The sequence below is a fragment of the Lethenteron reissneri genome, chromosome 7, assembly GCF_015708825.2.
Source record: "Lethenteron reissneri isolate LAM-NWPU_2019-01 chromosome 7, ASM1570882v1, whole genome shotgun sequence".
In the NCBI taxonomy this organism is placed as follows: domain Eukaryota; kingdom Metazoa; phylum Chordata; class Hyperoartia; order Petromyzontiformes; family Petromyzontidae; genus Lethenteron; species Lethenteron reissneri.
The window spans coordinates 539051-557209 of record NC_083785.1 but is presented as its reverse complement, the minus strand read 5'-3'; the positions used below and the strand labels follow the sequence as shown (position 1 = coordinate 557209).

The following is an 18159-nucleotide window of genomic DNA, read 5'->3' as shown; positions in this document are numbered from 1 at the left end:
CCTTTTGATTAAACATTTATTTTTGGGTTAGGTTTTGAATTTTATTCTGACTTCTTGGATCTTGTCTGAAAAAAGTTTGGCTCCAGTTTCAAGCGAAACTTTATACAAAGTGATAAATTTGTTTGTGAATATTGTTCTTCAACTTATCCAAACACTGTAACAATAATTGTAATCGGCATGTCAAACGCATGTCTGGCAATTGATTTGTTTGGCTGTTAGTGGTGGAGGGTCTTACCACACATATTTGGCCAAATCTATGAATTAGAAATATTGATCTTGGCTGCATTAATCCCCGTGTTGCATGTATATGTTGAACTTCTTTTGCACCATACATAGCCAACCATGATAATCGTAGGTGCAGGGGGAAGGAGAACAAACTAAACACCAAAAGTAGTTAAAAAGAAATGAGTTCAATCGAGACTGGTTATTGTGGTGTATGTTAGCTAAAGCCAATACTTCCCATCCTATTAATTTATTCGCGTTCCGTACAGACGTTTAAATATTATCCTTTCACAAATGTGGGTTTTCTCTGGCCACTTTAATTCCCAAGCAAAATACTGCTTAAACGAGAATTGGTCAAACATATCACTCCAAGATCCTGCTGAGTCTTGAGACTTGTAAAGGCTTTCCTCGATTAATAAATTATGGTAGAATTATTGATTTCCTATCTATGATCAGCTGCTTCTCACCACATAATTGTCAGTGTCTTGACTTTCGACGTTCATGATTTTCTCTCTTCATCCGTCCACTCTGCTGCTCTTACCACGTTACTATAACAAGTTGATATGACCACATCTTAAATTCCTATTCTTCTCTTATCCACACGTATATTCAGTGAAAAAAAGTATCAGTCCCTACCCCATCTCAGGCCCTCATTAATTTCAATCTATCTCTGAAATTCCTCCTTTACTTGTCAATCAATACACCAGGGCATGCTATTATAATTGGGCGCCATGGTGGCGAGATGTTATCTCCCTCGCCTGATATGCAGGAGGTTGTGAGATTGGTCCCGACCCTAACGCCTGTATATTTAGAGTTTGCATGTTCTCTCCATGGCTGCGTGGATTTTTCTCTCACATTAGATAGATTTATTGCTTAAAATTGTTTTTTTATTTGACAGATATTGTGTAAATCTCTGCACCTATGTCTGTGCTTATGACCTAAATGGTGTGGGAAGTACGTTATACAGAAGTGGATCACCTGCTGTATATTTGGAGTTTGCATGTCTCTCTCTCCCTGGTCGTGTGATCCTCCGGTTTTTCCCTCCACATTTAGAATCCACATGTATTTTGAGTATTTGGCTGCTTATATATATTTACACGTGATGATAAACCACTTCATTGAGATATCATTTGTGATGGCCAGATCGCTTCTGAAAAAGAACTACATAGCTCAGTGGAGCCTTACCTGGTAAAATAAACGTTTTTTTACCCAATATCAATTATTCTAGATTTGAAGTTTTCGTGACTGCAAGTATTCATATTCTTAGGTTTTTTCGGTAAAGTCACGTATTTAAGAGCTTGTCTCTTAGATTTTTCCTCACTTGATACAGTAAATTTAGCTGTGACGGTCCCACCTGATGACGGAGACTTGTGTTGCCTCCGAAACGTCGTGATTTATTATTTTACTTCTATTATTTTTTTTTATAATTTTTATTCTTTATTTTTTTTTATCTACGTGACATTACCAAAAAACCTTAGAGTACAATATCAATGATCACAACAGAGGGCACATACAGACAAGGGTAACAATCATGACAGGGGGAGGGGTGTGCCATCTGGGTATGTTTCTTCCTTGAGCAGGAACTGCTTGAGGTGTACCAGGTAAAAAAAATATATATATATATATCTAGGCAGACGATGGGGCCGAGGGAGCGAGCTTTTTATCGGCGGATGAAATTTCGTCAAGCTATTTCAACAGATGCAAATGCAGATTTAACTACACATATTTGGAGCATTCCTGGCAGCGATTTCAGCCGCACCACTTCTACATAACAATAGGCTCAGTCAACCATTCTACACAACAAAGACTCATTTTCTGGCAGCGATTTAAGCCGCATCATCTCTACATAACAAAAAGGCTCAGTCCCTTTTACATGCACCTTTACATCATCCGCACCTAGTTTACACAACAAAGGCTCATTCCTAACAGCGTGCTTCAGCCGCACCGAACCTCACAAAAATAATATTCAGGGCCTACCTTGGCTCCTCCCACCCTCAACCAGTATATATACAAATACGGTTTTCTTGGAATTTTCTCTCACTTGATACAGCTATCATGCTGTGACTGTTCCACCTGAAGACGGAAGCTTGTGTTGCCTCCGAAACGTTGTGATTTTTATTTTATTTTTATTTTACTTTTATTAATTTAAATTTTTACCTACGTGACTTTACCGAAAAAACCTAAAAATATAAGATGCATATGCACTCAAGAAGGTCTATATAGTTTAGCGATAGGCTCCATTCAACGTGAAAAAAAACATTGCGGGGATTGCCCTCACGGGTGTCCTGGGAATTCATTTTTCCATCACCGCATTCCCTCTGCCAGAGAAAACGGCAACTGTTGAGAACCTACCCATGAGAGAGGCGCACCTTAGAAAGGGGATATGGATGGGATGTTTAAAAAAAAAAGTGTACTTCGTTAGACACTGACCCCGCCCCCCCCCTCATGGGCAGCATGGCCAGCCGACTCGTCTGACGTAGGTAACAAACTACAATGAGGGTTCGTGATCTATTCAGTTGCCTAGTTATAGCTTTTCTCGCTACGACGTTGACAATTTTGGAGTAGAGTGTGCTGTGGAGGGGATTTTACCGAGGGCCATGTATATTTTTTGTTCAAATAGTTAAGTGTCTTGATACGATCTAGTGATATCCAGGCACAGACAAATGGCATGCAGGTATGTCTATATAGTTCCCCGCAGGCATTTAGGGCAGTCTGGGGATGAATTTTTGAACTTTGCCCTCCTCTCATTGGTGAGGTAAGTTCTATGTAAATAAAAAAAAAGTTGAAATAGTTTAATGTGCTGTCTGTATTATGCTGTGTTTGCCACTATCCTGTTATTGTGCCACTTTACTTGCAGTTGTGGGACCTGAACGAGCTGTCATTAGTGCGGACATTTTGTGGCCAGGAGCCACACGCCGCCATCTTGTCGTGCCAGGTGATGCCCAGCCTAGGCCTCTTTGTCGTCACCTGCACCGATAAGACAGCAAAGGTGAGCACAGACAACTTACTTCACCTTCGTGCTGTTATACTATTCGTGTTAACTTCACTCGTTGGTATCTCTACCCGTGTTGAGGACTCAGTCAACCAGACACTCACTGTGTAGTCTCATGTTGCTCACATGAGCATTCAGGGCAGTGCCTCATATCAACTTTACAGCTCTAAGCCAGTGGTGGAAATTCCACATTACTATGGTGGGCTGAGTCGATCCTTATGACAGCCACTGTTGATTTCCCCAGAAAGTGGTTTTCAGTTTATCGAACCCAGAGGGATGATGGGCTGAGTCAGTCTCAACCTAGGATTTGATCTCATGACCTTCTGATTCTATTATTTTTCGGCTGACTTTAATCCTGAAATTTGGACAAACTAAAACATCCTCATTGCCAGATTAATACTTGTATTTGGCAGTTCTAGGACTTAAAGTAAACATTTCAATTATAATTGCCGCTTTTATATTTTTATATTTGGGTCACACTAACATTTTGTTCAGGTTTCGGGAAGAGATTCAAAGTTAAGTCAACATGCTCCAGACAAAGTTTATCGGTGTGTTTGTGTCGCCCGTGGACATGTTGAATGGAATTGAGGACGTGGTGATGGTGGAGCGTCGGTCACATGTCTGCATCATGAGAGCACGGTCACATGTCTGCATCATGAGAGCATGGGTCACGGTGAACAGTGATTTGTTTCCACCGCACCGTACGCAGGTGTGGCAGCTGGACGGTGGTGCGATGCCGCTGCATGTGCTAAAGGGACACACGGACTGCGTTCGCAGCTGCGGTTTCTCCCCCGACGGGAAGATCCTCGCCACCGGGGACGATGAAGGTTTTGTGATGGTAATGCAGCAGGAATCCAATAATCCACGCTAATGTGCAGGGAGGGGACCATGTCACAGATCCTGTAATCCACGGCACGCAACACGGAGGTTACAACTATAATCCGTAAAAAACTAAAATTTGGGCCGACGCAGTGTGCCACGGATTATAGGAGCAAAGAGCTGTGTTATTTTGTTCATTTACAAAAAAAATCACAGGTAACAGGGGAAGCACAGCATGTGAATAGCGGCTATACTAATCCGATCTAAATTTGCGGATTAAAAGTAGGTAATATTTTCTGTGTAAAATAATGTCTTGAATTTTTTTAGACATGATGAAGTCTAAAAAATGCTGAAAGTATGACTTGTTTCCAGCGCACGTACCCAGGTGGGGCAGGTGCATAAAGTATACAAAATGCAAAACATCTTCAACTCAACAAATCACATGAGCACAGCCAGTCTGTGTTGAGGCAAAATAAAAAAAATCTTATATCTGCGCTTTCTCTGCAGCTTCACTCTGTAGCTCTGCTTTAGCACCGCTAACTTTTACGGATGCTGGTTTGCGCCTTCGCAAGGCGTTTTCAATCTGTTGCGGTGTGCCACAGATTATGGGAGCAGGCACCATCCGTAAATAATCCACAATTGAAAGGCATTACATGTTATTGGAGTTGGAAATGATTAAATTCTGCTACAGTGGTGATTTGCATCTCATAGATTTCCCTTTATGCAGGGGCATCTGAGACTGCTTTGCAGTCCATAAGCAGCTTCACATCTCATCGCAAGCATTTGAAATGGCACCCCCTTTGCCCTGTGTGGCACAAGATGAATCAGCACCTGGCCTGCAATCTGAAGGCTTCCAGTATCGGGCGATGTTTGACGCTACGTGTTACGGAGCGGAATAATTTGCAGCTCGGGGTGTGTGAGAGTCCGATGGGTTGAGGAGGGTGTGTTGCATTTACCGGATTATGAAAATTGGAAGAAAAAAAATGCGTAATTCGCATAAATTATGCCAATGTGTATAATTATATGCATAAATTACGATAATCACGGAGATAATCATATTAATTTATGCGAATGCTTGCAATTATGTTAATGTGTGCAGTTATGATAATTAGACTTGGCTTCGTTATCCAGAGTTGTATCAATCAGGATAAAACGATTATCTTTGATTAAACATGTATTGATTATCCTAGTGTGTTTGTATTATTATGTTAGGTCTCCAAATTAATATCTCAACGCAGGATACAGTTCTTATAAATAAGACAGTTTTGCATGGACTTGGAAAGAAACACTCAACGCTTTTGTTAAGCAATTTTAATTCTAAACAAAAACATATGACACTCTAATATGCAAAGGCGAAAGCATACATCAATAGATTCATGAGCAAGATTATGCAATTAACGAAAATGAATGACTAAACACTTCTTATTCATGTAACTCGACGGCAGCAACTGCTTTGCATGATCAGTTGATATTGAACACACCACCTTGAAATGGCAACCCTTTTTGAAACACAAAGATAACTTTTTGAAAGTCTTATTTGTGTGGGTGTTGTGTGTGCGTTGTCCCCTTGTAAATTTTTTTTTTAGAGCCGGGAGTTGTGTCGTTAGCTTGCGGGCGGTGGGGGAGGGGTTATACCACCAGCGACCAGAGAGGTTCTCTCTCACTTGGGCGTGGCCGCAGCGAGCCCGTCTTTCTACCTCACTCGGGTGTGTCTCTGCTCGTGCACTCTCTCCACTGCTAGATAAGTGGCGTCGGCACGACGCTCGCCATCGTGGCGCGCGATGATTCCGTCGTCGGATAGCGCGCAGTTCCTCCGCTGCGGGATGACGAGTCGGCACGACGCTCGGTGACGCCCGAGTGGTGCTGCTTGTGCGCTCTCTCTCCACTGCTAGATTGAGCGGCGTTGGCATGATGTTCCTTGAAGAAACTTGGTTGCTTGGCGCTTGATGGCGCCAGGGGCTTGGTGCTGCTCATGCACTCTCTCTCTCTCTCTGCTGCTAGATTGAGCGGCGTCGGCACGATGCTCGCCATCGTGGTGCTGCGCTGTTTCCGTTGTTGGATAGCGCGCAGCTCCTCCACCACTGGATGACGAGTCGGCACGACGCTCGCCGTCGTGGTGCGATGATTCCGTCGTCCACTGCTGGACGTCTTGTCTGTTCTCAGCGGGTGCTGATCGATATGTGTGTGTATTAAACACACGGCGCATTCGATGGCGCTCTCCTCTTCCTCATTTTCTCCCTGCTTTCTCCTTGATCGCTGCCAGCTTCACACGGACACCCGCCCTTACTTCAGGGCTGCGTTGGCTCAGGCTCTGGACGACGCGGCTGTGTGCGCTCACCGGCTTGGAGCACTCTGGCGATGAACGATGTTCTCGTTCGTTGCTGGGTGGACGTTGGGTTGACGTTGAGTTGACTTTGCTATTGCTCGAGAATGATAACTGGAATCTCCGTCAGTTTCACTCGCACTTAACCACACCTCGCCACTTCGTTCTGCGAGAAGCGACACCGGCCATCGGTATCGGTGTTTGCTCCCTCACGACGGCACCGCCACCGGAGCACGGCTGAAACCCAGCCTCGACCCAGGCTGAACTCAGACTTCTGCGACTCTAACGACGCTCTTCTTTTCCATCTCTCCTCGAGGCACGATACGCCCAACTCAGCCTCCCTAGCAACGCTGCGTCGCAAGCCAAGTCACGAGACTGAGCGCGACTCGAACCAGACTGCTCTGCGTGATGTGCGTTGTGCTTAAAACCCAAAAACGTGAAGAAAAAAATAGACGCTAGGAGTGTCAGGCACAGACCCCCCCCTTCGCGACCCTTTGACCCCCTCCTTGCGCATCTCTTGCGAGAGAAACAACAAAACCGAAAAAAACAGCCACCCTCCCGACCCCTCCTCGCCACCGCCCTGACCCCCCACTCCCTCTGAGTGGGTCATCCCGAGGCCAGACTCCTCCTCGGATTTATTGCGCATGTGTGTTTGTGCCAAACCGTTGGAAGACAAAGGTGGCCGAGGAGATTTTGACGTTTGTTGTCTATCTGTATACAGGGATTGCACTGTTTTACTCAAGTTATATTTTAATGTCCTGAGGTTAAGTGTAACTAAGTTTCCACTTAAGCTTTCTTGACTGCTGGAATTCGTATTCTTTAGTTTTTGGTAAGGTCATGTAAATAGAAACATACAATACAAAATAATATATATGCGGTGAGTACGAGTAAAATAAGGGAATTACTAATACAAAGCACCTATTGTAGGCTGCAGTCTTATACCGTTGGTTGATTCTTTTTGTTAAGTTTCTACTTGTCGTTAAGGAAAACGTTAAAGAAAACGCGAGTTGCAACAGTTGTTTTTCTCTGCTCTACACGTTATCCGTGCATCTCCAGACGTCTTGGGAAGGTTAGGCCATCGACCTTTCGGCCATCTGGATATCTCTGACCTCTCTGTGCTCCGAAGTCTTGCCGTTTAATGGCCTTCCACGTTTTTTTTTTGTGTGGCATGCGAGGGTTAGCGGGTTGTTTTCATTATTTAATTTAAAAAATATATATTTTTTGGCCTAATTATTCTTAATATAAATTTTTGGAAAAAGGGGCATAGATGCAACAGGTGGACACATGACCAAGAGCCTTTTATCTCATGTTTATTAAAAAAACAAGCATGAAAAACAGGACAATTAGATAGCACAGCAACACTCCGGTTTTGCACACACAGAAGCGCAGTGACAGAGCTTGGACGTTTCAATTCTTGGAGCACTGTCTCTGTAACTAGACTGCCGTTGCTATAACAGCCTGGTTTGCAGGAGTGGAATAGGTCTTTGGGAATCCAAAAGATGAGCAGGGAGCCCGACGGCTCTCTCCATGTCAACAGGGGAAGCGTGCTTAAAATCCTCTTGCATAGCCTGACGACCCCTGACGATGCTCTCAGCGGAGTCACCACCTTATCCATCTCCTCTTCAGCCACTCATTGACTTCAGCTCCAAATAACGTGGCCGTGACAATGAACGCACCATTGTACAGAGCCCCATAACACCCACCAATATCCCTCTTCGACAATTATATTACGCCTACTTTCTCTAATTATGTCCTCGTAATATATTTTGGGAATCACGTTCAGATATAAACAACATCGTAACACATGAACATTACTTCTCCACATTAACAGTATTAACCCAAAATAAACATTTATTGGTGTAATACCTTCAACCATAGTCAACATTTCATTGGTTTATACACTTGTATAACACAATCTATACCTATACAGTAAATATACAGTACGATTTTCTGTATTGGTGTTCACTTTAACATAATTTTAAACCAGCTTCCCCCATGTATCTGCATTCTCTAAACAGTCATTTTCTTACTGTATTAAATTAAACTACTGTACACCTGTCCTTAGCCCAAAATATCCAAATGATTCGTCCTTGAGCAAAGACCTCATGCCGATATTGCACATGGCTCTCACAGTCTTGAACTTTCCTCTCCTAGTGACCAGCTGTGGATTATGGGCTGTACCATTTCCGTGTGATTCATAAGGGCTGTTTGGTGGGTTAAACCAATCCCTTGGTCAACATGAGGGGTGTTTTATGGGTAAACCATTCCCCTGTTATACACTCACATTAACATATTTACAATAACTTCCAATAAATCCCATTTCGCCATGCTTTGTATTCCCGATTAAGTTATGTGCAGGTACATTTTCAAATTTGGCTAATTTGGACCACGACGTCGGCACGTGATGGCCTTCCAGTTTCTATGTGACATCACCGGATTTTTAACATCCACCCTGAAGCAGACCTTGTTATGGTTAATACAGTTAATACAGCAGCACTATTAATCAGGGCGGTATGCTGGATTCAAACCGCGAACCTCTACAATAAGTGGTGAATGCGTTTGCTGCTGGGACACGATGGTGGTGACGATAGTGATGGGCACTGGGGACGATGGAGGCTTTGTGATGTTAATGAAAAGAAAAAGTCGAAAATTTTTTCCAAAATTATCCATGACCGAACATTGGTTAACGTGTGCATTGGGCCTAGTAATGTGATGCACGTTTATGGGGGTTCCCTGTAACTGATTTCATCATCCATGATGATGGCAGGGCATGTGTTGGTGTGAGCGATGACAGGAATCACTGGGTTATGAACAAGACGCCTTCTTGATGTGACCATTCCTACAGCATGTGGACTCTACCTGACATAGAGCACTTAGGGCAGTATTTTAATTTGAAAAGTAGCAACTTGTGTTGAGTTCATCTTCTTGGTTCTTTCGTCAAAGTCACGTAGAAGGGAAGTAATAAAATAATAAAAATAAAACATAATAAAATAATTCTCACGACGTTTCGGCCACAACGCAAGCAGCCGTCCTCAGGTGAAGAATGAAATACCACCAAGCTTGGAGTGTATATTTAAGCTGGGTTGGAGGGGGGGAGGTGGGAAGAAGAGCGCCTAGACAAAATAATTTGCATATCAAGAGGAATTTAGCATATGGAAAATGCGTAGGAGGTGGGCGGGGGGGGGTTTCAAATTAATATTATGCCCGTGCATTATGCAGGATTAGCAGCATCAAATGGAGGGGGAAGGGGGGTAGCATTAACAAAGGAAAGGAATGTTAATAGTATGTAGCTGCAGTTGCTAAACAACCACGTAAAAAAACAAAGTATAAACTACATAAACAACTAAAGTATAAACTACATAGCATCATCAGTATACTTACTATACTCTACAATAAGCTGAGTTACTGACAGTAATACATTACAATTCTACGTCGTAAAAATTATATAATATGCTTCCATCTAAACTTTGTTCTCTTACATCACACGAGTCTACACCGTACTATATACTGCCATAGACAAACCCAACATTAAATGATATACTGTATTGCTATAAACCACCCTATACCTTATACATTTTAATATAACACTATGTATTATTCTACCCACCCTAATGTGTATCACACTGCTATATGTTTACTATACAATTACGATACTATATAATACTTTGTACATTGTATTAAGCATATAAATGTTATACTATTTGTTATTATACACTGTATCATTGACCGTCGTGTCAATGGGTGAGTCGTGGGGGGAAACTTGCAGCGGAGCAAAGAATCCATTCCTTGCGGAGAATACAATGCCAGTGAGTGGAACGCGGTCTGAAAGTCACCGTAAACGTGAACACAATCAGTTAAGATCCGAAATGGTTTATTACGCCCTTCCAATGATTGCTAAGCCAGAATCCATCTTCTCAGTTGAAATTGTCTCTGTGTTTGTATATGTGGTGTTTCATTCTTCACCTGAGGACGGCTGCTTGCGTTGTGGCCGAAACGTCGTGAGAATTATTTTATTATGTTTTATTTTTATTATTTTATTACTTCCCTTCTACGTGACTTTGCCGAAAAAACCAAGAAGATGAATCCCTGCAGTCACGAAAGCTTTAAATCGAAATTGTGTTGAGTTGTTTGCCAACATCTATGGAAGTATCTTTCAGCTTGTATGGCAAAAGTATATATATCTCCACATATCTGTCATATAACAAAAATAAGTGTTTTTTTACGCATCCCAGGAGCCACATGACTTTCTGGAAATACGTTGCTTCAGCAGCATTGGTTCAACACAATCAAACTGACCGGTTGTCACAATGTCCCGTATGATGTGATCAACCTGTTTTTTTGTTCAAGTTCAAACTGATTCTGTTTTAACCAGTTGAGAACCCAAGAAACAAGGATTAGTCCCGTTTGCAAGACTGGCCTAGATCACCCTTATCAAGTTCTGGTGCGGTGTGCTTGAAACTGCGTTTTTATGTGGGTGTGCTGTGATATGTCGTGGGAAACGGTAGTGTAGCGGTTAGCGCGTTGTGCTACGAACCTAGCGACCTGAGTTTGATTCCCACTCAAGGCCAACACCAGTGACGATTATCTGAACCGGTCCTGGGCCTCCCCTAGGTCGACTCAGCCTCAAATGAGTACCTGATGTGGTGTGTAAACATCGCCACTGAAGGGACAAAGGCAGCCGGGACGTGGTGTTGGCCATCCCACCCCCTCGTGTGCCGTGCCGGCCTTCATCGGTGCTTGCTAACAGCACTTGCCCCAACAGTCTGTTCATGCTATACGGTGGATCTTTGTCTTTGCTGTGATATGAACCTTATGGCGGTACCCCGGAGTACCATAGTACCTCGGCTCTCGCATAATGTCCGTGATGCAGTCATTTTAAATCTGGTGATGGTCAGCAATGCAGCAATCGACTCATCTCGACGAGCTGTACACGATGCACTATTCAAAGTTGAATTTTTCAATAACGGATTTTTTATGCTAAAAATCCGTTATCAACATCGCGGAGTAGCACTGATTTCGGATTGATTGGTACCCCAGTCGCGGAGTTAAGTACACCCCTGTAAAAAATAGTGTCTGAGAAATAAAATATTTAATTGCCTTTTTGTATTATTTGGTACCCCGGGGTACCGCCATAAGGATCATACGTGGAACCTTACGGTGTGTGGGAGTGTGGTATATACGTTACGGTGTGGGTAGGCATTGCGTTGTGTGGTTGGTGTGGATGTGGTGTGGAATGTGAATAGTTGCGGTGTAGTATGTCAAACATTTAGGTGTGGTGTGGGTAATATGATATGGAGTACATGTGGTATGTGAAACGGTGTGTGGGTATGCTCTGTGCTGCAGTTGTGGAGTGTGGAGAGTGGCCAGAAGTGGAGCTGCCAGCCCACGGCTCGCCATCACGCCTGGGTGACTCAGGTGTCCTTTGTGCGAGAGGGGCGGATATTACTCTCGGCAGCTGACAACATCAAAGTGAGCTATTCCTGATGTGCAACCCCTTCAGTGTGTAGCACTCTGTGCCTTCATCACTGTGTAACACTGTGTGGGCATTTGTGTCTATTTGTGTCTGTGTACACGTGTTTTTGTATATATTTTGTGCGTGTTTGTGTGTGTCTTTGTGTGTGTCTTTGTGTCTGTGTGCACGTGTCTGTGTCTATCTGCGTGTCTGCTAGTTTTGGGATGTGGAGAGTGGACGTGTGCTACAGACGTTCTACCCTCGAGGGAGTCTCCTGAAGCGCGTGCACACCTCTCCAGATGGAAATCGGTTGGTCACCGTGGACTCCATTGGGCTGCTTTACATGCTGTCCCTGCTGCCCTGAGCCGGACAGTGTCGACAGGACCCGTCCCACCAGCCAAGACGAATAATCACGTGCAAAAGGAACTTCTGCGACTTCACTATGCAAATTTCAAGCAAGCCAAAGTGCCTGGCTCCTAAAATTAGCGAGGGTTTGAGTCCACGTTGCTGTCTCACGAAGTGTGCTTTTGTTACTGTAAACTGAAGACCTCTTCAAAGTTATTTCCTGCTTAAATGAGCATTGAAGCAATGCTCATCTCCTGTTTACAGCCCTGAGCCAGTGTAAATGATACATTCCTATATCAGGGGTGGGTCTATCAATAGGATAACCACTGTTGACGAATGCACAAAGTGGTGCGTATTTTTATTGACTTTGGAGGGATAATGGGCTGGAGTCGAATCCCAAGCCAGGATTTGAACTGGCAGCCTTATAATTGCGAACTTCTTGCTCTACCACTGAGCTACCTGGCTGGCCAATTATCTCTTGCCATATTTGCATTCCAATGTTTTGTACGTGTTTTAAGTTTTACCAAAAGTGTAATTTTTGTATCTGCAGTGGCTCAAATTTTTGCAATTATCGGATTGTTTTACACTTTGTTTGTAGTGAATGTTATTGTGAGCCCAATGCTAGTGTACTGATAGATAAGCAGTAAGCAGCAGACAGCGGTGATGGAGATGAGAGGAGGAAAACAGTGCAGGAGGAAAATGTTGCAAAGCAGATTAGTAGGAGCTACCGGGGCTGACAGTTCACTGGGATATGAAGGGATACAGACAATTCTAGAAGGCTGGTGAGGTAGATAAAATGGAACTGAGGGGTTAGAGTGGGAGTTGGGTTGGAGTGACGGACCGGACCGGAGTTGCAAAGCAGCTGAGACGCAGGACAGGTCGAGCTTTATGAAACACTTTGAGAGTATAGAGGGATGGTGCTGTTTGGTTGGCGACGAGGGGAATTCGCTGACCATAGAAACTGAGTCAGAGAAGAAAATGTCACGAGTTGGTTATGGGATATGCACAGTAGTGGGTGACTGGTACCATTCTGGATAAGATACACAAAAGGGTTTTAAGACCAAACTGAGAATTATTATATAAGGTAGCTGGGAGAGCACGCAATGTTTTAACACTGTACCCACACTTAAGAGAGCACACCTACCCAATGTAAAGATAAGTCCGCATACTCTGTGTAAAAAACCGAAGCAGACTTAACACTGAGAGAACACACTCTTTGCAAAGTATACTTGTACACATGAGGCGAATACACACATATGATATAGGTATTGTTAGGTACGGGGAAATTAAATTCACTGTGAGAATTTGTAGTGAGGCAGAGTACTTTATTCTTGTACTGGTGACAGATTGGACACCGAAGAAGTTGGCAGTTTTCAGTACAGTATTTGCTTCAAAGCGATATACGGAAAAACGCTTCTATCAACAACGTCCCATGAAATCTAAATTTGTATTTGTTAGCACCAAGAGTCAAGTTTGTGTCTCTCCGTGTAGACAACACCTTGAACCCTTGCTTGATCTCATGTTTGACAACCACGCGATCACGAAAAATGCCTTGGTAGTTGTGACGCAATCATCAGGTTGTTCCACGTCGCTACAGACCAGACAATTGTCACCACCGCAGAACTGACTGATGAAAATAAACACTTTAACTAAATATATCCTCTCTGTGGATATTTACATTGATGTTGGCTATTAACACTGAGGTAAATAACCACGTCCCTTTCCAATAGAACAATAACTTGACATCTGTGTCTAAGCATCTCCTATCTTATTACAGTATAAGTTACAACAAAACAGCATAATTTATGCTTTCTGCCCTGTTCAAATGTGAGGTCTCAGCTGTGATGTCTCCTTCTCTGGCATTGCCGTATTTTACTATCTGAACTGCGGTTTATGTATTATGCTGACCTTTCGCACCATATGTAGCCAACCGTGCTAATAGGTGTGGGGACATGGATGAGGTAATTAGATCAACCTCTCCCCCCACCATTGTGGCCCCCTTTCATGATGCCAGCCTGTGTGCGAGACATGGGGCGGATGCTCTGCGGCAACGTCAATTTTGATTTCACGACTTGGTGCAATGACTCGCGATTCGCGTGTATCACGCAAACCGAGATGCTCGCGGTTGGTAAACAGGTGTACAGAAGTAAATTCGCGTGCACTCAAATCTCGCGGTTGGTAAATTCGCGGTTGGCAAGGGATTACTGTATCTCCTTTGTGTCTTACCGTGATCTAGGGCACCGTGGTGGCTAGGAGATGTTATCTCCCTCACCATGGTTTTCAAGAGGTCATGGGTTCAATTCCAACCCTGATGCCTGCATATTTGGAGTTTGCATGTTCTCCCCGTGGTCGCGTGGATTTTTATCTGGGTCCTCATGTTTTTCGCACCACATTTAGTCACACCTTTATAGTATTTGGCTGCTATACATTTTCCACATTATAAGCAACTTCGTTGAGCCATCATTTGTGGCCAGGCCGCTTCTGAAAAAAGGCGAATAGCTCGGTGGGCCTTACCTGGTAAACTAAAGTGTTTTAGTTGTGTGATCTTGCTCAGACCACAGATAGTTTTTTTACTTAGGAGCTTGCTATATTACTCTGCTCCACACTCGCCACTACGGTGCTCCGAAAGAGAGAGATCCAGGAGCCAGTGTTGAACAGCCAAGACACTCTTTATTCAAACACCTACAAAAGACTGCAATGTGATCAGACAAGGTTTACGACTCAGCCTGCAGAGACGACAACATGCCTTGCTCCAATCCCAAACAAGCAACCCCTTACCCCGTGTTGACTTTAACGCCACATATCAAACATGAATTATCACAAATATATGGTAATTTAACTCGAATAAATAACATTCCTGTATCCTTAATGTATATGAATTATGTTACATTTGTAGGACTTGAAATATCACACGCCACGCGTTCTGTTGCTAGGCAAGCGAGCAGAGTACAGTGGGAGCATCTGAGGACACAGTTGTTGTCGTGGCATTAAGGGGGAGGTCGTTAAGAGACGCAACAGTGTTAGGGGTGACTGAGGACGCAGACCGGTGATTGGTCAGGAGGGTGAGTGGTTAATGACCGGCGCCGGCCTGGCGGCAATAACATGGTCACATGAGGCTGGGGGCCTGCAGGCGAGTAGCAAAGCGGGGGATGAGATAATTGATTGGGACTGATTGGTGCGGGGATAAAGGGCTCAGCGTAACGGAGAGACGGGAGTCTTGGTTCGGATTGGAGCTGGAGTGGTTGGTGCCCGGGACAGAGACGAAGCAGCAGTGAGCAGGAATAGATACGATAAGGATAGAGAGAACACAGTGTACGGTTAGCAGTGGATAGAGAGAACACAGTGTACGGTAGCAGTGGATAGAGAGAACACAGTGTACGGTAGTTACGGGGAGACATGGAGTGTTGTTAATGGCGGGTTGTGCATCGGAGCGAACGGAGAGACACGGAGCGATGATGAGGAGGAGGTGTGAACTCTACGCGTGAATAAACGAGACGAGAAAGACAACGAGAGTACTGCACATTTGTAATAAAGGACTCGACCACGGTATCTGGCTTTGGTGTCCTTTATTTGGGTTCGTGGATTCTTCCCCCACACGGCTCTCTCCCAGAGACTCCCCACTCCGCTGCCGACGCTGCTGCCGCTACTGTAGCTGCTGTAGCCTTCTCGCCGTTCCCACCGCAGCTCCGCTGCTGCTCTCTGCGTGCAGCCTTCTGGCTCTCCTTGATGCAGCCCCACCGCTGCTGTCTCTCTCTCTCCTCCTTGACGCAGCCCCACCGCTGCTGCCTCTCTCTCTCTCCCGGAGCAGTCTCTCTCTTCGTGCAGCCTCCCCGGCCGCCCTTGCTGCGGTCTCACCGCAGCTCCCCGTTTCCTCGGGGTCGGTCACCGCTGGCCGACGGTGCCGACCGTACTCTGCGTGTGTGGCGATCTCGCCACTCCTCCTTCCTTCGCCCTTCGTGGCCTCGCACTCGCTCAGTCTCCAGTCACCCCCTCCTCTTCCGGTTTCACCCCCTTTAATACCTGAACCCTTACCCCCACGTGACGTAACTCCTCCCCCCCATGACGTCACATCCGGAAGGTCATTTACGCCCGCATTACACATTGACTAAGAATTACTTTGATTCAATATGAATGCTATAGCTTCGCGTGAACGTGACTCGTCAACTGGAAGTCATGTGTCTGCTTCCACATCTGCCGGAAGGTGTGAAGCCTAATCTGGAGCACCCCCCATTCAACCTCTCCATGAGCAAGTCGCACACATGCTAAAATTACGCGATTCCATCATACCACGAGGGGGTGTGATCCCATTAATAATTCGTCACGTACATATTGTATACACACCTGTTACAATCAGCCCCCACTGAATTGTACTTAGACCGCATTACCCTCAATTGGCAAGACATCTCCACCATAAACTAAACAAAATGGGAGACGACCCTTCGTTATTTTACAACAACCTTGCACCCGGGTTCAAAATTGTACACTGAACGACCAAGCTTCTTAACAGCTCCCTGTATCAACAGATTTGGAGAACACCGCGAGTGGCCAACCACCGTATCCTCTTTTGTTCGTAACTCGCCCATCTACACTCCCAGAACTCCTGTGCTCAGTCCCACACAAAACTGGTTGAATGAGTCCATTTGAATCAAATGATTGTCCACCATTAATTTAATGCACACTCGTGTCAAACGGTGATTGAGCCCTAACCCCACGGAATTATCACGTTCACCTTGAATCATAAACAATGTTCGTGATTAACCTCACATCACAGGTCTAACAAATCTACCAACCCTTGTGCTATAGTTCCATGTTTAGTGTGTGTCTCACGATGCACACACAAGTCTGGAGGCACCACGATTTATTAACAAATTAACAGGGCTATAGGATAACAATACTTGGGGTTATTCTAGACCCCCAAAAGGGGTCTCTACATAAACTGAGTCCCCGTCGACCGATGCTCCAAGACCCCCGAAGCAACGCCGCATGGTAAGCTCTGCCCGCCACACAACCACGATCGCTCCGCCTCCGTCCCTCTTATCCCCTCGAGTGTGGACTCGCTCCGCCTCCGGCCATGCCTCGTCCTTGTTCTCTCGCGACGGAACTGGAGCTAGCGTCACATGTCCTCCGGGCCCCCGTTTCCAGCCCCCCTTCACTACGTGTCGGCACGTCCCCTCTCTGCGATGAAGCCCTGCTCTGTCGGGCCTGCTTCCCCGCCATGTCTTCGTCGGCCCCATCAAGTGGTACGTGCGCACTCATTCACCAGTTGTGGTTGTACCCTTTATGAAACTCGGCCGTCTTGGCTGACCGACATATAACCCACGCAACGTGTGGGCCTCCAACTTTTAACGCAACAGAACAACAAATAATCCCGAACGAGGAATAAACGATTTTTACACTATATACAGGATCAGAGAGAAGAAGATTGGGAGGGAAGGGAAAAAAAAGAAAGTTGCAACTATTTACAATGGCCGACCCACCCCTGGACAGCCCACAACTACACCGCACATATGTAATGCTGTACACGAGCACAAGATGAGCCCGGGTCCGTCAATGACCCATCTGGCTCGAGCGGCAACCGCAGACCACAGGTGTAGGTGCACTTAGACGCCGAAGGATGGACATTTAAATCGAGCAATCTTTGCTCGAGTCCTTGATGCCGGGCCGTCAAGCAAGGACAGTGCGCCCCTCCTGGAGGTCCGAGAACAGCCAGAAGATGACTCTATGAGCACGGCACCTCCCGAGGTGAAGAACCACCAAGCAGTGGAGGGTCGGGCGATGGCGGCTCTGGATTCCCCCGTCCACCCCGGGCCGGCACTACCGGTGACATTGGGGGCGTTAGGCACTTGGACCCTGTGGGCAGAACAATAGAACTGTCCTGAGAAAGGACGTCAGCCGACACGCGCCCCAGCTCATCGGACTGACTAGAGATCCGGCACTCTGGAAGTGGAGATGAAAGACTAACGGCAGGTGGAAAAAAACTTTTAGCCACAACGGGTACACAAACCA

The 18159-nt window shown here is 45.2% G+C and overlaps 1 protein-coding gene across 1 annotated transcript in view; it reads left to right on the top strand.

Annotated features, from left to right (window-relative positions):
* APAF1 (apoptotic peptidase activating factor 1) overlaps window positions 1–15700 on the top strand; it is a 66118-nt gene extending 50418 nt beyond the window's left edge. Inside the window, exons 24-27 of the mRNA XM_061572894.1 lie at window positions 3080–3211; window positions 3924–4052; window positions 11700–11825; window positions 12026–15700. Of these exons, the coding sequence (XP_061428878.1) occupies window positions 3080–3211; window positions 3924–4052; window positions 11700–11825; window positions 12026–12172 (534 nt within the window). The 3' untranslated portion in view covers window positions 12173–15700. The remainder of the gene's footprint in view (window positions 1–3079; window positions 3212–3923; window positions 4053–11699; window positions 11826–12025) is intronic.
* The last annotated feature ends 2459 nt before the right edge of the window (window positions 15701–18159 follow it).